We start from the raw sequence: 20,210 nt of genomic DNA, 5'->3' as shown, positions 1-20,210 counted from the left end.
GTTTGTTTATTTACAGAATCTACGTTCTTACTTTCGACTGGGGTTGCCAGCTCCAGGTTGGGAAATACCGGGAGATTTTAGGGATGGAGCCTGAGGCGGGTGGGGTTTGGGGAGGCGAGGAACTTCAGTGGGGTATATTGCCATAGACTCCACCTTCCAAAGTGGCCATTTTCTCCACGCCAACTGATCACTGTCGCCTGGAGATCAGTTCTAACAGCAGGAGCTCTCTAGCCACCTCCTGGAGGTTGGCAACACTATGTTCTGCCCAGCCAGGGCCACCAAGGCGACTAACAATTAAAAAGCAGAACATTAAAAAGCCAGCGTGGTGTAGTGGTTAAGAGCGGTGGACTCTAATCTGGAGAACTGGGTTCGATTCCCCACTCCTCCACATGGGTGGCTGACTCTAATCTGGTGAACCGGATTGGTTTCCCCACTCCTTCACGTGAAGCCAGCTGGGTGACCGTGGGCTAGTCACAGTTCTCCCAGAGCTCTCTCAGCCCCACGTACCTCACAGGGTGTCTGTGGTGGGGAGAGGGAGGGAAGGAGGTGTTAAGCCGGTTTGATTGTCTTTGAAAGGTAGAGAAAACCGGCATCTAAAAACCAACTCTTCTTCTTCAATCACACAATCAATTTAAAGCCAAAAGTCAAATACATTCCCTTCTGTGCCACTGCGGTGGTGGGGTAAAGAGAAGACTTTTGGGGCATGAAAAATCCTGCACTTACATTTATGTGCTTTTCCTGTGAAAATGTCTATAGAAGCCCCAACCACCCTGCCATAAATCTTCAGCCCTTGTGTTTCCAGGAGGCAGAGAGCTGCAGAATGTTTGGATTCTCCAAGCTTAGCCAAAATAAACCAAACCCCCCCAAAAAACCCTTCAACCCTGTGCTTTGTGTTTCATAGCAGTGTTGGAACAAGTGGCTTTTAAGAAAAGAAATGTGCTGAGCCGGTGCTCTTGTGTTGCTGCGGTGATGTTTAGTTGCAAGCAGGAGACGGGATTGCGAGAAGACCACTGGGGTGGGAGAGGAGCAAAGTGTAGATCACCTTTTAGGGAGCTGAGGAGTTTCAGAGCCCGAAGGAGGCTCTCTGCTTGTGTCTCTGTTTCCATTCGGGATTCAGTTATCACAATGGAGATTGCTCCTCATAAGCAGGGACTGGGGGTGTGTGTGGCTCCGTGGCAGAGCATTAATTAGAATCATAGAGTTGGAAGGGACCACCAGGGTCATCTAGTCCAACCCCCTGCACAATGCAGGAAATTCACAACTACCTCCCCCCCACACACACCCCGTGTCCCCTACTCCATGCCCAGAAGATGGCCAAGATGCCCTCCCTCTCATCATCTGCGTAAGGTCATAGAATCAACATTGCTGACAGCCGGCCATCTAACAGAAGGGGTTTGCCAGTGCCTTCCTCTGCATCGCAACCCTGGTGTTTCTTGATGGTCTCCCATCCAAATACTACTAACCAGGGCTGACCCTGCTTAGTTTCCGAGATCTGATGAGAGTGGGCTATACCATGCTGCCTTCCCTCCCCCTTCCCAGTTACCACCCCATCATCTCCAGGAATTTCCAAGCCAGTGTTGGGAATGTCAGCATTTTGTGTAGCTTGAGCGCTCAGCTCCACCGTTAGGCAGGCCCACTCTGTCAGCCTCATTCCCATCATCTGCAAAATGGGATGATAACATGGGCCTACCTCACAGGTAGGGTTGCCAGGTCCCGCTTTGAAACTGGTGGGAGGTTTTTGGGGTGGAGCCTGAGAAGGGCAGGGTTTAGGGATGGGAGGGACTTCAGTGCCATAGAGTCCAATTGCCCAAGTGGCCATTTTCTCCAGGTGATCTCTATTGGCTGGAGATCAGTTGTAACTAGGGTTGCCAACCTCCAGGTACTAGCTGGAGGTCTGCTATTACTGCTAATCTCCAGCTGACAGAGATCGGTTCCCCTGGAGAAAATGGCTGCTTTGGCAATTGGACTCTATGGCACTGAAGTCCCTCCCCAAACCCTGCCCTCTTCAGGCTCCGCCCCAAAACCCTCCCGACGGTGGTGAAGAGGGACCTGGCAACCCTAGTTGTAATAGCAGGAGATCTCCAGCCAGTTCCTGGAGGTTGGCAACCGTACTCACAGGACTGCTGAAAGGATTGCTTGGACAATCCAGAAAACCTCTGTCTGAGTTCTGAGCATGTTCTTTTCCATTGTAGTCAAGGCTAGAAGATTGCTGTTTTTTTTTCTTCTTTCCCTTTTTCCTTTTTGGTTTTAAGCCCAGTAATAATCTAAGCGCCGAATCCCTCTTTTCACCAAGGGATTTATTAACAAATAGCTCCGTCGCAAAGCACTCGGTAAAAATGTAGCGGTTAAAACCTCACAAACCCCAAAGTACCTAGCTTTGACGTGATTTGAGCGTAAATCCCTTTAGCGGGAAGGGGGGGGCGATTGTGGAGATTTCATTTTCCTGACTCAACGTCTCGCTCGGGCTCACAGTCCTCATCCCCCCCCCACCCCGTTCTCTTCCTCCCAGTAAACTTGACCTGTCCTCTCAGAAGACTCTCCGGGATCCAGTTGCACTGAGGCCTCCGACTTGTCGGCCCCTGAGCTCGCACCACGCTGGCCGGCTTGTAACGTGAGGCTCCTAACCTTCTTAAGCCAACAAAGCTGATGTAACCCGGCCTTCGTCTGGCGAGGAGGTTGCCAAGTCTGGCCCAATAAACAGAGGGATTTTGCAGTCTTAAGTGGACACTCCAGCGGCTCTCCGCCGGCTGCCTGCAAACACATTCCGAGGTGCATCGAGACCGCGGGGACGCTCTTTAAAATCCCCTTTTTGGCCCGGGAAGTATCTTCAGTGAAGTGCGGACTTGCTTTTTCCTCTGGCGCAAGTGGTTTCTCAAGGGAACGTGGCTGGGTTGCATTTCCAAAAGCTGGGTTGCATTTCCGAAAGCTGCTCTCTTCGGTTCTTGAAGCTGATGGCTTCTTGCTTTGAAGGGAGAATCAGCTATGGCACCGTGGGGAGCAGGACAGAGGTCAGTCTCCAAACTTTACAAATGCACCCCGTTTAATTTTCACGAGCTGGTTCTGTGAGCCTTTTTGTTCGTATTTTTGTCACTGCTGTTCTTAGTTCGTAGATTTCCCTGATGCCATTGATACGATATATACATTTGTTGCATCGTTTTAACGCCGCTTATACACAGTTGGCACAAAGTAGACGTCGGGTTTAACGGTAGAGTTTCTCTCGGATTTTGTTAGTGCGGTCAAAGAACTGTGGTCTTGCCCTGAACAGAGGTGTGTGTGCAAAGTGCCGTCAAGTCGCAGCCGAGTTGGGGTTTTCATGGCAAGAGACTAACAGAGGTGGTTTTGCCAGTGCCTCTGTGCAGCAACCCTGGTCTTCCTTGGTGGTCTCCCATCCAAATACTAACCAGGGCTGACCCTGCTTAGCTTCTGAGATCTGACCAGATCAGGCTAGCCTGGGCCATCCAGGTCAACAGAATTAAGGAAACAGGTTTAACAAAATTAAACAACAGAGGGAACCCCAATAAAAAATTGGGGTTTTCAAACTGAAACTGGGGGCAAAAGCGCATGGGAGGTTTTGCCTTGGATTTGCCACTCTCTGGATGCACATTGTCCCCATCTGAATTCTCAAAACTCTGCACGGGGGCTTATTTTTGAGTTCTGAGAGTTTGGCTGGGGAAAATGTGCATTGAGAGAGTGGCAAATCCAAGGCAAAACCTCCCGTGCGTTTTCGCCCTGGGCGTCCTTAGCCCATTTCAGGCAGTGATTCTGGAAGCTTCAGACAGGAGAAGGGGAGAGGCAAGGGAGAGATGGAGAGAGATGGAGAAGGGGGAGTAGGTACCTTCCATTTTGGTTTGGGGTGAGGACTAAAAAAGGCCCCACACAAAAGGAAGGGTTTGAAGGAATGTGACACAAATGTCCTGTCAGAGAGTCAGTGTGGTTCAGGGAAATGTTCGTTGGACAGGGGAGGCCTGGGTTCAAATCGCTACCCAGCCACAAAGGTCACTGGGTAGGGATGCCAGTCTCCAGGTGGGACCTGGGGATCCACTGGAATTACAGCTCCTCTCTAGACTACAGAGATCAGTTGGAAAAAATGGATGCTTTGGAAAATCAACTCCGTGGTCTTGTACCCCACTGAGGTCTCTGTCCTCCTAAGTCGCCATCCCCACATCTCCAGAAGTTTCCCAACCTGGATCTGGCAACCCTACCTCCCTCTCCATCCCCCACTGGTAGCCGGGGGGACCTGGCAACCCGGTTGCAGGGTGACCTTGAACCTAGGTATGTGTCCTTCAGTAGGGCTGTGTGTACAAGCCCTCTTCCCCATCATGCCACCCAGATCTCACGGTGGCTAGGGCCCCTGGAATTGTACCGCCCCGTCCTACCCTGCCATTAGGGCTGCCAACCTCCAGGTTGTAGCTGGAGATCTCCCACTATTACAACTGATCTCCAGCCGACAGAGATCAGTTCACCTGGAGAAAATGGCCACTTCGGCAGTTGGACTCTATGGCATTGAAGCCCCTCCCTCCCCAAACCCTGCCCCTCCTCAGGCTCCACCCCAAAAACCTTCTCCCGGTGGCAAAGAGGGACCTGGCAACCCTAGCTGCCATGGCCCTGCTTCTATAAGCAGGACAGAGAGGCAGTCAGCAGGTTTAGAATAAACAGGCAGTCTTATTTCTTCCATCCAAACTCTCCCTTCACCTGTGGAATTCGTTGCCCCAGTACTGGCTTCTTCTTCTTTTTGGTACTGTCAAAGGTCTGGTTTGACCAAACAAGAGTTACCGTTGAAGTATGACATGCTGTTTCCTATTATAAGTTTAAAGAATTCAAAAGTAAAAAAAAAGATGATTCATTTCTTCAAGCTGTGAAACAGTTCTCTGTGCAGTAACGAAGGCCAGTCCACGGGCAGGTGCAGAAAATACATTTATGATCCGTTACTGGGGTTGGCGCCCAGTTAAAGAGGTTTGGTTAATTGTGCGAGTTCTCATCGGTTAATCAGATCTGCCTGAATATTGTCGAAGGCTTTCACGGTCAGAGTTCATTGGTTCTTGTAGGTTATCCGGGCTGTGTGACCACGGTCATACAGCCCGGATAACCTACAAGAACCAAATCTGCCTGAGTTTGCATATAAATAAAACTGTCATTTTTTAAGGGGAAAAAGGGCGTACTTTGTTTTTCAGTGATGTAGGTCTGAGATGGTGTAAACGCTGCTTTAGAAGTCTCTCTTCTGGGTATGCGGGAAACGGGAGTGTAGTGATGAAGGGCAGTGGACGGACTAATCTGGAGAACCGGGTTTGATTCCCCCCTCCTCCACATGAGCGGCGGATTCTAAACTGGTTAACTCTAATCTGGTTTCCCCACTCCTCCACACGAAGCCGGCTGGGTGACCTTGAGCCAGTCACGGTTCTCTCTGAACTCCCTCAGCCCCACCTACCTCACAAGGTACCTGTCGTGGGGAGAGGAAGGGAAGGCTGTCTCGTCGAAGGACCTTCTAGTCTGAACTTCTGAGGCAGCCTAACACCCAGGTCATTGGCCAATCGAGCCTGCTGTTCGCTGTTCTGACCAGCGGCAGCTCTCCAGCCGGTGTCCACATCTGCAGGACCTTCTGCACGCAAAGCGCTGCTGCTGTTCAGCTGAGCCACGGGGCTTCCGATGCAGATGTGCATGCACCTGGCTGGTGTGCACATCTGGCTTGTGCCATTTGGACGATTGGCATCATCTACTCTGACCAGCAATGGTCCCCTGTGGTTACTCTGGACAGAGAGCGCTTTTGCCTGAGATTTCCTAACTGGAGGTATCTTCTGCATGTAAAGCAGAGCCTCTGCCAATCCAAAAAACGACCATGTTCCTTGAGTTCAGTCTTGGTTCCTTTGACTGGCTGAGGCTCTTTAGGGTCACAGGCCAAGGGGCATCTTTCCCAGCCCTTTTACATGAAATGCATTGCCCCTGCGGGATGGGAGAGGCCAGGGAAAGTGGTCCATAAAGATAACCTCCCTCTTTTCCTCGCTTCCGTTTATTTATCTCCCACCTTTCTCTGTGCACAGGGATTCAAGGTCGATTTTTTGCTTCATCTTGTTCTTTTCTTGTTTTTTTTCTCCTTCTAGTTGAAACTCTGGAACAAGTTCAGGGTCTCCAACATTCCCTCGCTGATATTTATAGACGCCATCACTGGGAAGGTTGTGTGCCAGAACGGCCTCTTGGTAATCCGAGATGACCCTGAAGGTATAACTGAGTACATGGTAAAAGAATGCGGTCCTCCGTGACTCCCCTGGGTTGTTTAGGTTCACTCTTCTTCACACCCTTCTCTAAACCACAGTTTAATCCAGAAGGAGGAAACAAACCCCAGGTGGCCAGGGACCCTGCATTCAGACGTCATCACAAAGTGGAGATGGGATCGTGGTTTTTAAAGTGGAGGAGCTTTCAGTTGCACCTCAGGCATGCGGGGTGGGGAGAGAATAATAGAATCATAGAGTTGGAAGGGACCACCAGGGTCATCTAGTCAAACCCCCTGCACAATGCAGGAAATTCACAAATACCTTCCCCCCCACACACACCCAGTGACCTCTACTTTACGCTCAGAAGATGGGGGAAAAAAAAACTCTCCAGGATCGCTGGCCTGGAGGAAAATTGCTTCCTGACCTCAAAGTGGCGATCGGCACTATCCTGGGCATGCAAGAAAGGGCCACAAGAGCCAAACACTGATGCAAACCTTCCTGCCCTCCCTCTCATGATCTGCCTGAGGTCATAGAATCAGCACTGCTGACAAATGGCCATATAGCCTCTGCTTAAAAACTTCCAGAGAAGGAAAGCTCGCCTCCTCCTGAGAGGCACAAGAACAGTTTGGGTTCATGTCCATCACAAAAAGGTTTGCTATGACATCTGGATTTGGCCATTATGAGAGATGCAGGCAGTTGTGATGTTGTGGAATTCCCTCTCCATCACTCTCTGCCTGCCTCCCTTTTTGCCAAATGTTTTTATCCCCCTCCAACTGACTTAATTTGATGCCTGAAGTGAGCAGTCCACGGGCCCTGGGGCTTGTTCCCCCCCCCCCCGCCCTGAATTGGTGAATTGTTTTACCTGCTACCAAATTTGATAGTATCCATTTTATTGGCTGTAGAAGCTTTATTTAGTTAATCTGGTATTGTAATTTTATTCTTAGCTGCGGCTCACGTGTTCTTGTCTGTTGCTAAAATTGTAAATTGCATTTCTAGAATTTTACTGCCTACACTTTTATGGTGTATAATGGCTTCTTTACTCGGGTTTTACTTTTCCCCCTTTAATTTTGCTTATGTTTTTTGTGCTTCTTGTGTATTTTATGTGTGTGGTGTAGTGGTTAAGAGCAGTGGTTTGGAGCGGTGGACTGTGACCTGGTTTGATTCCCCACTCCTCCACATGAGCAGCGGAGGCTAATCTGGTGAACTGGGTTGGTTTCCCCACTCCTACACATGAAGCCAGCTTGGTGACGTTGGGCTAATCGCAGCTCTTAGAGCTCTCTCAGCCCCACCTACCTCATGGGGTGTCTGTTGTGGGGAGGGGAAGGGAAGGTGATTGTAAGCCAGTTTGAGTCTCCCTTGAGTGGCAGAGAAAGTTGGCATATAAAAACAAACTCCTCTTCTTCTTTTTCATTTGCATGTACTCTGCCTCCAGAGCATTGGCTATGAGCCAGTTTTTTTTTTTTAATTTATCTTCTGTGGCTTTAGCCAAGAAATCCATGGTGGGACAGTCATTGGCTGGGAGTGGTTGTCATCTAAAACTGTACCTGACATCCCGGGGTGGGGGTGGGAGGTTGTACATGCAGGGGTTTAGCAGCGGACTAGCTTGATGCAGGATGGGTGGGGATTTTTGCAGATGGTTCTGCTATGTTGTGAAGAATGCTGTCATGGATTCCTTTTGGGAGCAAGAGAAACTGGCCATGCCATTTTGTCACCCTCTCTCTTTTCCTGCCCTCTGCCTGTGCCAGGTCTGGAGTTCCCATGGGGTCCCCGTCCCTTCCAAGAGGTGATCGCAGGTCCTTTGGTCCAAAATAAAGGCCAGTCTCAGGACAGCAGCACCCTGGAAGGATCCTACGTTGGCGTTTACTTCTCTGCACACTGGGTGAGTTGGGACCTGGCTTTCTCAGCTGGTGGGCGAGGTGTTGGGGAACATGGGGGAACGCCTGGCAAAGTGACTAGTCTACAGGGAACATTTTAGCATCCCACCTCCTTGCACTTAGGCCATTTATGCAGGGGTATTTAGCTCGTGATCCCTGCTGGACTGCTTCGAGGCTTCCTTTGCATTATTCATAATTTTACCAACCTTTAGAAGTCACTTCATTCCCGCCTCGTTTCCCCCGGGCAGTTCTAGGATGCTATTTTATGACTAATTTGAATACTGCTTCAAGGCAAAAGCAATGCAAATTCCTCCCATTTCCATGCATAACTCTAACTTCGGGCTTCTCTCCCCACACCCATTTTAGCTTCTCCCTCCCTCCCATCCAACCCCTTCCCTCGAAGCAAAGCACAAACGAGGGAGTTAAACCCTCATGAAATGTGCAGGAAGATAGGAGCTGCAAAGGTTGGAAAAGAGAGAGGCTGCAAAGGTTGGAAGGTGGCACCCGGCAGGGAGCTGTTGAAGAAAGGTGGGGAGGAATACCCAGCAAAAGCACACACAGTCCCTTTAAGAGCTGACTCGCCCCCTTCAAGTACACTGCAACAAGGCTGTGAGGGACTCAGAAGCTCCATGATTCACTGGGGATGCCTAATTAATCACAAGATACTCCTGGAATTTGCGGGGGGGGGGGGAAGCCCTCATGCATATGATGTTTGAGAATTTGGAACAGAAAACTGTGCAACAAACCAAACACAAATTTCCCCTGCATAAATGACCTTAGAGATCCTGGGAGGAGGAAAGCCACCTCCCACTTTCCCCCAGTTCCCCAGAAGCTTTCTCCGCCTCTGGAGGTGATTTTCACTAGCCAAAGGTGACCAGGCAATTGGTTGTTGATCAGCCCGACTTGATGAAATACTGCAACCTCTTTGCTGCATCTTTCTTTGGCAGTGCCCTCCCTGTCGAAGCCTCACTCGTGTCCTGGTGGAGTCCTATCGGAAAATCAAGGACGTGGGACAAAAATTCGAGATTGTCTTTGTCAGTGCAGACAGGTAATGCTGCTTCTGTGTGATGCCCGTGGGCAGCGGGGGAATGGCAAGTGGCCTTTGGCTGGGTGGGGTGGATTGGGGGGTGATTCGTTTGTTGTATTGAGAGAAGCCATGAGAAGACAGGTGAACTAGGGGCCAGAGCGCGCCTTTTCTTTTTGTGCATGCATCGGGTGTATGGTTCGGCATCCTGCTAGCCTCATATTTCATCTTATGAAAAAGTTACGCAAGTTTCTAGACCCTAAAGCTTCAGAGAGAAGCTTGCATAAGGAAATGGCAGCATGCATTCAATCGCAGAAGCCAAAGGGTGTGGAGCCTTTGATGCGCAAGCGAGCTCTGATAAAAGGAAGTATTTCTTCACACAATGCATAGTTGAATTGTGGAACTCCCTGCCCCAGGATGTGGTGATGGCTGCCAACTTGGAAGGCTTTAAGAGGGGAGTGGACATATTCATGGAGGAAAGGGGTATTCATGGCTATTAGTTAAAATGGATACTAGTCATGCTGCATACCTATTCTCTCTAGTATCAGAGGAGCATGCCTATTATATTAGGTGCTGTGGAACACAGGCAGGATGGTGCTGCTGCAGTCGTCTTGTTTGTGGGCTTCCTAGAGGCACCCGGTTGGCCACTGTGTGAACAGACTGCTGGACTAGATGGACCTTGATCTAATCCAGCAGGGCCTGCCTTATGTTCTTATGTAGATTATAAGTCCTGCACAATTTTATGCATGTCCTAACATTTCCCCTTCTCTTGGTGCATTTTAATATGTTTTGTAATCATAGAATACATGTGACCCTGCTCCTGCCCGTAGGTGCTACATCAATCCCTTTGTTCCTTCATGCCCTCCTGAAGAGTAGAAGCTCTTTTGTAATGAGGGGATTGTACCAAAAGGCAAAACCCTGGCCTGTTGTCTTGACTGGCATAATGGCAAATCCAGGTTTGGTTTTGTGTTGGTTCCACGAGGCTAGTCTTCCTCCTTGAGAGCCAGCGTGGTGTAGTGGTTAATAGTGGCGGACTCTAATCTGGTGAACCGGGATGGTTTCCCCACTCCTCCACATGAAGCCAGCTGGGTGACCTTGGGCCAGTCGCAGTTCTCTCCGAACTCTCTCATCCCCACCTACCTCACAAGGTGTCTGCTGTGGGGAAGGGAAGGCGATCGTAAGCTGTTCTGAGACTCCTTAAAGGTAGAGAAAAAGTGGGGTATAAAAACCAACTCTTCTTCTTCTTTTGAACCCTGCAGATCAGAGGATTCTTTCAAGCAGTATTTCAGCGAGATGCCCTGGCTGGCAGTCCCGTATGCTGATGAAGCCAGGCGCTCACGTCTTAACCGACTCTACGGTATCCAAGGTAGGACAAAAACACATGCTTTCCGTCCCTCCGGTCGGCGGTTGGGGTGCTGTCAGTCTCCCCCATTTGCTCATTTTTATACATTGGTATTCCTTAGATGTATGGATGAAGCAGCTCTATGGGGCTGGGTTTCTATGTCACTCTTGAGCATGAGCTATGTAGGGGAAATGGGTGGGGCTATGGAGATAGGAAGAAGCTGGGATCTTTATGGCTCCTATTAAGTTCTATGGGAGAAAAGAAGTAGGCTGCAACCAGCAAGACTGTTGAGGGAGAGAGAAAAGTTGTTAATTTTGCCCTCCCCCTTCTTCAGGGAACCGGAGGCCACAAAGGTAGGGAGCAGGTTAAAGACATTTAATTTGTCCCCAGTGGCTGCCGTTTGTTCCTGTGGGGAAAAGTAAGACACTGCAGATGTGCAAGATTCAACCCATGGGGTGGAGGTGGCCATAATTCTTGGAGCAGCAGCTTTAGGGGGTATTCCTTCCCCCCAGAAGTATTCATACTTCATATCCATTTTGGGGTGTGTGTCTGTGATGCATAATGAAATGTAGAGTTTCTGTTCTGAACTTTCTGGCTGAGTGGAAGAGTGACAGGGTTCTGTTGTTCTTCTGGCAATGTGCCCTGGAGGTGTGTGTTTAAGGGGAAAGTGGGGGGGGGGTAATGTAAACTGACCCAAGTAGCTTTATTTGGGTGTGCCTGAATGCATCCATTCATCGTACAGAGGGAGGAAGCAGGTTTCTCTCTTCCCTCTCCCTTAGTTCAGGGTCCAGGATGCCTCCTCTTTTGGTTACACAGTAATCTTATCTAATAGTCAAACGTGGGCTCGTCTGCGGATACTTAAATCCACAGATCAGGCCCACACTGACTAAAAATGGGTCATTCTGCAAACTTGGGAGACGCCCCAGGTTTCCAGAAAATCTGAAACCCTGGAAAAATACATTGGGAGGTTTAATCCCTTCCCCCATTTTAAGATCATTGTTCCGCACATATGCAGAAGAATGCACCTATCTCCTTCATGGACGCAGGACTAAAAGCCTGTGCCTCATTGCCACATTCAGGGAAGCTCTGGGCAGTGAGCCAACCAATACTGGCCCCAGGCTGCCCCCCCCCCATTGGCACCACCAGCCCAGTACAGGCCCTGCCCTCCCCATCGATGTCATTGTCCTCTGCCCAGCAAGTTCCTTGCAGGCCCCCACTTGTTGCAGCCTAGTTCCTAAAAGTAAGGAATCATGCCTACCTTGCAGGCTTGTTGTAAAGGTTTCCTGAGACAATGTATGTGAAATGCTTTGAACACTCCAAACCTTATCGAATGGCTTTTTTTTCTTTTGTCCTACACTTCCAGTAAACTTGATTTTGGGCACAGGTTAGAGGAGAATTTTTTAAATCGCAAATGACTGTTAGAAACACCAAAAATTGCAATTAAAATAATAAACAATGGTTGAAACAGAAGATATTAAGGAATCGGAATTAATTAACTAGAAGGCTAAATGTGAAAACCATTATTCAGAGCATAAGAACATAAGAAAGGCCCTGCTGGATCAGACCAGGGCCCATCAAGTCCAGCAGTCTGTTCCCACAGCAGCCAACCACGTGCCTCTTGGAAGCCCACAAACAAGATAACTGCAGCAGCATTGTCCTATGTTCCACAGCACCTAATATATTCGGCATGCTCCTCTGATCCTGGAGAGAATAGGTATGCATCATGATTAGTATCCATTTTGACTAGTAGCCATGAATAGCCCTCTCCTCCATGAACACGTCCACTCCCCTCTTCAAGCCTTCCAAGTTGGCATCCATCACCACTTCCAGGGGCAGGGAGTTCCACAGTTTAACTCTGTGTTGTGTGAAGAAATACTTCTTTTTATCTGTTTTGAAACTCCAGCTTCAGCAGATGACCCCGTGTAATTGTAGATGACCCTGCGTAATTGTCAAAACCTCTCTCATGTTTTCTTTTACTTTTTTTTTTAAATCCTGGACTGAAAAAAACCCAATCTCTCCAGCTGTTCTTTGTAGAGACAGGGCTTTCCCCCCCCCCCACCCCCTCACCCACCCACCCACCCCAGTTGCTTTTCGGCATTTGTTTGAGATGGAATGACCAGTGCTGTCACCTGCATTCCAAATGCAACCACACCATCAGTTTCTGCAAAGCCAGCACCCCTGTTTCCTCTGCGAGTCGCTCTGCGTGTTGAATCAGGGCTGGGGCCAGGAAATGAGATGACAACCCCACCCTGCGGCGATTCTCATCTCTGGCCAAGAAGGAACCGTTCCCTGCCCAGGGGTGAGAGCGGTGGCAGCCACACCCAGGCTCCTCAATCAGGGCCTGTCGAAAAAGGCCCAGTGCATGGGCCAGAAGCCAGCGCTGCCTACTCGGCTGCCAACCTCCAGGTACTGGCTGGAGATCTCCTGCTATTACAACTGAGCTCCAGGCGACAGAGATCAGTTCCCCTGGAGAAAATGGCCGCTTGGGCAATTGGACTCTATGGCATTTAAGTCCCTCCCCAAACCCCGCCCTCCTCAGGCTCTGCTCCCAAAACCTCCCACTGGTGGCAGAGAGGGACCTGGCATCCTTACTGGCTTGTGCTGGTGCAGGCAGGCTCCACCGGTGCCCTGGAAAAACTTCCCAGCTGGGAAGCCCTAAACCCATTTCTGGAAAGGGTTGCGGACGGCTCCCTCCAGAATGCTGGCAAAGAGGAAACAAAACCAGCTGATGAAAATGATTCCCCCCCACGCGCACACACAAAGGGTAGCCGTGTTAGAAGGAGAAACACTAGCAGTAGAAAAGAGTAGGAGTCCAGTAGCACCTTAAAGACTAATGAAATTTCTGGCAGGGTGTGAGCATTCATGAGTGGGCTGAAGAAGTGAGCTGTGGCTCACGAAAGCTGATGCCCTGCCAGAAATTTTGTTAGTCTTTAAGGTGCTGCTGGACTCCTACTCTTTTCTACACACACAAACGGTTTAAAATGTTTTGAAAGACAAAGTTACAGCCTACAACTGGTCATTGACACGAGGTATAAAAATTCACAGAATACCCTTGCAGTTTATTCCTGATTCTTATCTCAAATGGTTACCCCAGAAGGCTTGTGAGCAGGGCCATCGGAAAAGCCCTGCCGGGTCAGGCCAAAGGTCTGTCTAGTCCAGCATCCTGCTTCCTACAGAGGCCACAGAAGGCCCAGAACCCAAAGCTTCCCCCTGTTGTTCCCCCCCCCACAGGCAGGTATTCAGAGGTATACGGCCCCTGAACATGGAGGTTCCATTTGGCCATCCTGGCCAGCAACCATCAATGGACCTCTCTTCTATGAATGCATCTAGTTCAACCCATTTCTTGATCCCTTTTTTACTGCAGTGGCTAAAAAAGTGACATGATCCAAGTGCAGTCCCTGCTTTGAATCCCGCCTCTGCCTTAGACTTTGTATTTTTAAATTTTTTTTAATTTTTCAAACAAACAAAACATACGAACATACACATCAGATTCTTACATTATACTGGAACTTACTCTATAGTTTAAATTCGATCATACATTCTTTAGATTATTGTGTTTTCATATTTTACATTAGCTTTTTAACTTAAATTCTTACGTTCTGTTATTTTTTTATTAATTAGAAGCTATATAATCAAAGAATACTTTCCATTTATCATAAGACTCAGAGGTTTATCTATTGTGCACTAAAGAGGTTAGTTTAGCCATAGTTGCATATTCTGCTATTTTATTTGCCCATTCATAGACTTTCTTGAAGGCAACCCTTAGGCAACCCACTCTCTCCCAATTATTGGCCTACCTTTCAGGGTAATTGTAAGGAGGACTGTGGTCGATGTGTGTGAAGTGCTTTGAAAACACCGAAAAGAGCCGGAGGTGGGGGCTGCTGATTCCTCCCTCCTCTTGTCTCTGCCATCTTCCCTTGAAGTGGGTTGTGTGTGGTCCCGTGCCCTCCCTTCTTTTCTTCTCCTGTATCTGCTCTATCAGACCTTCTTTAGTCGCATGAACACATGAAGCTGCCTTCGACTGAATCAGACCCTTGGTCCATCACAGTCAGTATTATCTACTCAGACCAGCAGCAGCTCTCCAGGGTCTCAGGCGGAGGTCTTTTCACATCACCTACTTGCCTAGTCCCTTTAGCTGGAGATGCCGGGGATTGAACCTGGGACCTTCTGCACGCCAAGCAGATACTCTACCGTTGAGCCACAGCCCCTCCCCTTCCCCAGTCCTGGGAATGTCCTGGAGCTGGTCCAAAATTGCTGAACTCTGGATGTCCAGCGGCGACTACAGAAAGAGGCAAACTGTTGCCAAGTTTGTCACTGGGCAAAATGCTCAAACCCAGAGCAGCAAGCAGTTCCTGGGGAAAGGGGCAAGAAAGGACTGGAGCAGGCTGGCTAGAGAAGCAGGGCACTAGGGAGCCACCCCTGTCCATGTGAGCTGGTTATTGGTTTCCAAGAGATGGCATTTGCCGCTGGGGAAGGAGGAAAGAGGAGGCAGGAACCAGAGACGCTGGCCTTTGGCCCACGTGGAGTAATCCAATTCTAGGACAGCTGAGCAGCAGGTGGCCACGAGGGACAGGCGTCTGTCAAATCGAGCTGTGCTTCATCAGTGCCAGCCTAGCAGAGCATTTCCTTCTAACTTCTGTTGCAATGCTGGCTTAGAGCAAAGCCCGTATTGTCCAGCCTTGCTGCAAGGGTCAGCCAAATTGTTGGGGTTTTTTTTCCAACAAATGGGGCATGAACTGTTTCCCTACAACGCAGTATTGCAATTGCAGATTCTCTCAAAGTGGGGCCCCATAAGGACATAAGAAAGGCCATGCTGGATCAGATCAAGGCCCACCCAGTCCAGCAGCCTGTTCACACATGGCCAACCAGGTACCTCTGGGTAGCCCATAGACAAGACAACTGCAGCAGCATTATCCTGCCTGTGTTCCACAGCACCTCATACAATAGGCCTGCTCCTCTGATCCTGGAGAGAGCAGGTATGCATCATGACTAGTATTCATTTTGACTAGTAGCTGTGGATAGCCCTATCTTCCATGAATGTGTCCACTCCCCTCTTAATGCCACCCCCTGCTGCGTGTCGCAGGTGGGGGGTGGTCAGAGGTAGGCTGCTGCTGACCATGGAGGTTCCATTTAGCTGTCCTGGCTAATTGTTATTGTGACAGACCTGTCCTTTTTGACAAAAGACCCGCCCCCTCCAAAGAAACAGCAAAGCAGGGCATTAAGGCAAAACCCATTATCCCCTGCTCTTATTTCCGGCAGCCAGACAACTTGCTAGCATTCTTGGGATCATTTATATGGCATTTTTAAAAACTTGCCAAGTGCATTCGCTTTACTGTATCCTTCTTTTACAACAGCCCTGTGGGGGTAGGCTACAACAACTCCTATTAGATAGGAGCCGTTTATTATTTATTTTATTTAAAACATTTATTAGCCACCTTTCTCCTTTGTGGAACTAAAGGTGGCTTACAATATAAATAAAGTGATTGTGAAAAACAAAAATAAAAACCAGTATAAATAAAACTGATACAGGCTTCCTCAGGAGGTGGTGAGCTCTCCTTCCCTGGAAGTTTTTAAGCAGAGGCTTGATGGCCATCTGTCAGAAATGCTGATTCTATGACCTTAGGCAAATCATGAGAAGGTGGGCATCTTGGCCATCTTCTGGACATGGAGTAGGGGTCACTAGTGAGTGTGTGCAGAAGGTAGTGAATTTCCTGCATTGTGCAGGGGGGTGGACTAGGTGACCCTGGTGGTCCCTTCCAACTCTATGATTCTATCACTCTAAAACAATCATTAACCCCCCTAAAAGGTTACAATTGAAAAATTGTGGGTGCCGGACAATCTCTGTAGTCCATCGTGCTTTTAATTAGGACAGAATGTTCAAAGGATGTTGGCAAAGGATTAGTACTTTCTTTTACAACCAGCCTGCCTGGATCACATTCTAGCCTAACTTAGTCCCTTCTACTTGGTGGCTATTCTCAAACTCACAGCACTTTTAAAGCAGGCAGTTCTGTTTATGAGATTTAAAAAAAAAAAACCTTCCCAAGATAAGATCAATGAAAACATGGCTGCGTCCTTTTTTGTGTTTCTCTTAAAAGTGGTAAAAGCTGTGTGGCAGAGTGGAGAAAGCCCTTGGCCCTATTCCCCAGATCAGGGTTTCCGTGGGTGGGATTTGGGGGAACGGATTGCTTGGTTGCCAGAATCCTGTTGCTCAGCTCTTGGATGCACCCAGGAGGTACAAGTCAGATGCAGCCATTGTTGTCATACTCAACCGGTTTTCATTCTGATTTCCAGTGCAAATAATTGTCCGTAATGGAGAAGTGGCACTTTTCAGTGGCATAACCAGAAGTTCTGTTTGTGTGTGTATCTGTGGCCGGTCTTTCTCTATTTCAGTGAACAGCTCTGAAAGTTCCCCCCCCCCCATACCCCTTCCTAAGCACTCCGGGGAGTTACTAATCAATCAGGGAGCGCTTTGCTGTCTCCTTCACAAAGTCCCTTCCGTTCAAGAGGCAGAGGCAGGGCCTTTTGAGTGGTGGCCTTATAGAATTGGCCACCCTCTGTCACCTGACCTTGCAGGCTATGTACAGTCTGCACAAACACTGGACTTCTGCTTTGAAAGTGTAACTGATGTGGTTCTCACTGTCTTGAGGACACCAGAGGACCAAAAGCCTCCAGGGTGCATGTGTGGGTCACTGTGCCCTTTGAAAGGGGGCTGTCTGTCTGGCACAGGGTGGGCCAGCAGTGATGGGTGTGGAAGCCTGCAAAAATGCTAAAATTGGAAAGGGGAGTCTTTGGGATGCCAGAGGTTGAGAATCGCTGCCTTGGCTGAACCTGCGCTCCAGTTCGGTGTAGGACAGCTTCGTACACATGAACACACATGAAGCTGCCTTACACTGAACCCTTGGTTCATCAAAGTCAGTATTGTCTACTCAGACCGGCAGCAGCTCTCCAGGGTCTCATGCAGAAAAAGTCTTTCACATCACCTACCTGCCTAGTCCCTTTAACTGGAGATGCCAGGGATTGAACCTACGACCTTCTGCATGCCAAGCAGGTGCTCCACCACTGAGCCACAGCCTTTCCCCTAAAATTATTGTATTGAACACATGAAGCTGCCTTATACTGCATCAGACCCTTGGTCCATTAAAGTCAGCATTGTCCACTCAGACCAGCAGCGGCTCTCCAGGGTCTTCGACGGAGGTCTTTCACATCACCTACCTGCCTAGTCCCTTTAACTGGAGATGCCGGGGATTGAACCTGGGACCTTTTGCACGCCAAGCAGAGGCTCTACCACTGAGCCACGGCCTCTCCCCTGTGTTATGTGGGGTGTTCAGTGGGGTGTTTGGAGAGGGCCATGGCACCGTGGCAGAGCACACATTTTGCTTGCCAAAAGGTAACTCCAGCTAGAGGCTTGTAAGAGCTGGGCAAGGCTTCAGCTGTCCGTCCGTCCGGCTCTGAACAAGGCAGCTTTGTGTCTTGTGGTTGGAGTTTGCCTCCCTGGTGACATTTCCTCTCTTCCCCCCACCCCCGGGCATTGGGATCCAGCATCCCACAGGGGACTGCTTCCTGGGAAACGCGAGACATGTGCTCTCAAGATTTGGGGGCAGCTGAGGCTCAATGGCCCTCTTCCTAATTCAACTGCAGCAAAGGCCCAGGGGTGGGGTAGGGCAAAGAACCCCCCTTTCATCCCCTGGTGCCTTGTGTTAGGGTTGCCAATTTCCAGGTACTGGAGGAGAAATAAGCACCACTGTACTAATATCGGGCGGATGAGGAAACCAGCACAGGAGCGAAGTGTATACAAAGTGCACAATTTTTATAAGTCTACCAAACCTAACACACATATCTTTCTTACAAGTTCATGGCAGAATTTCTGCAGGACAAGTGTCATTTCACACAATGGCTCATAAAGAGTGTTTCCTGCCTCCCTAACATTAGGGTTGCCAACCTCCAGGTACTAGCTGGAGAACTGCTATTACAACTGATCTCCAGCCAATAGAGATCAGTTCTTCTGGAGAAAATGGCCGCTTTGGCAGTTGGACTCTATGGCATTGAAGTCCCTCCCCTCCCCAAACCCCGCCCTCCTCAGGCTCCATCCCTAAAACCTCCCACTGGTGGCAAAGAGGCACCTGGCAACCCTACCTTGTGTGCCCATTACAATCTCAGGTTGCAAGTTTCTTCTGCCTTCTGTGTGAGCCTGGCCGACTTTATTCCCACTGCTCTGTTTGGGGGGTGGGTTTTTGCTAACGAAGAGGAGTCTCTTGCTGGCTTCCCCCTCGCTCTCACCATCCCACAGATCAAAATGTTTCTGTTTCCTCTCCTCCTCCTCCTCCTTCTCCCTTGTTTTCTGCTGCAGGTATCCCAACGCTCATCATCCTGGACCCCAAGGGCGAGGTGATTACGCGGCAAGGCCGGGTGGAAGTGCTGAACGACCTGGATTGCCGGGAGTTCCCCTGGCACCCCAAGCCCGTCCTGGAGCTGACGGAGGCCAACGCTGTGCACTTGAACGAGGGCCCGTGCCTCGTTCTTTTTGTGGGTATGGAGCCCTGAGGATCCCATTGGGAGGGGTCTCTCCCCCCTCTCTGTCTCTCCCTCTTTTTCCTGTACCTCCACTGGAGAGGGCGATAGGTGCCGCTCTGTCTGGGCTTGTGTGTGGGCCACTGTTCCACAGGAGTATTGCCTGCAGAACTCTTAAGAACCTTTGCTTTAGTTTTTAAAGCATGCAGAAGCTCGTGAGTGTGAAGATATGCTTGAAAGTCTGCCATGGCAGGGTGGGAGAGTGGGAGGTGGAATATGATAAGGGGAAGAAGAAGAAGAAGAAGAAGAAGAAGAAGAAGAAGAAGAAGAAGAAGAAGAAGAAGAAGAAGAGTTGGTTTTTATGTGCCGACTTTCTCTTCCACTTAAGGAAGAATCAAACCGGCTTACAATCACCTTCTCTTCCCCTCTCCTCAACAGACACCCTGTGAGGTAGGTGGGGCTTAGAGAGTGTGAGCCAGTGTGGTGTAGTGGTTTGGAGCGGTGGACTCTGATCTGGAGAACCGGGTTTGATTCCTTACTCCTCCACATGAGCGGCAGAGGCTAATCTGGTGAACTGGATTTGTTTCCCCACTCCTACACACGAAGCCAGCTGGGTGACCTTGGGCTAGTCACAGCTCTTAGAGCTCTCTCAGCCCCACCTACCTCACAGGGTTTCTGTTGTGGGGAGGAGAAGGGGAGGTGATTGTAAGCTGGTTTGAGTCTCCCTTAAGTGGTAGAGAAAGTCGGTATATAAAAACCAACTCCTCCTCCTCCTCCTTCTTCCTGTTCTTCCACTGGAGAGGGTGATAGCCATGGCTCTGTGTGTGCTTGTGTGTGGGCCACTTTTCCACAGAGGTATTGCCTGCAGAATTCTTAACAACCTCAGCTTTAGCTTTTAAAGCATGCAGAAGCTCATGAGTGTGAAGATATGCTTGAAAGTCTCCCATGCTAGGGTGGGAGAATGGAAGGTGGAATATGATAAGGAGGAGTAGAGGGGACATTCAGTGCCCCGCCTGGCTCTTTCCCTTCCCTGTGTCTAGCAGAAGTGGTATGAATTATGCTAAAGAAGAAGGATGGGGTTTTTTTGTGTTCAATTCACATCTGCCTTATGGCGACCTCGTAGGGTTTTCAAGGCCATAGAAGTGTGGAGGTGGTTTGCCACTGTCTGCCTCTGCGTCACGACTTTGGCATTCCTTGGAGGTCTCCCATCCAAATACTAGCCAGGGCCAGGGCTGAGAGTGTGTGACTGGCCCAAG

The 20,210-nt window shown here is 49.4% G+C and overlaps 1 protein-coding gene across 1 annotated transcript in view; it reads left to right on the top strand.

Annotated features, from left to right (window-relative positions):
• The window catches only part of NXN (nucleoredoxin), a 105,955-nt gene that overhangs the window by 68,795 nt on the left and 16,950 nt on the right, over positions 1–20,210 (top strand). The window contains exons 2-6 of the mRNA XM_056865022.1: positions 6,096–6,213; positions 7,952–8,085; positions 9,028–9,128; positions 10,364–10,470; positions 18,794–18,973. Of these exons, the coding sequence (XP_056721000.1) occupies positions 6,096–6,213; positions 7,952–8,085; positions 9,028–9,128; positions 10,364–10,470; positions 18,794–18,973 (640 nt within the window). The remainder of the gene's footprint in view (positions 1–6,095; positions 6,214–7,951; positions 8,086–9,027; positions 9,129–10,363; positions 10,471–18,793; positions 18,974–20,210) is intronic.

This window comes from Euleptes europaea, chromosome 19 (assembly GCF_029931775.1).
Source record: "Euleptes europaea isolate rEulEur1 chromosome 19, rEulEur1.hap1, whole genome shotgun sequence".
Taxonomy (NCBI): Eukaryota; Metazoa; Chordata; class Lepidosauria; order Squamata; family Sphaerodactylidae; genus Euleptes; species Euleptes europaea.
Note: the sequence above shows the minus strand (reverse complement) of the source record. Positions and strands in the feature narration are given on the sequence as shown.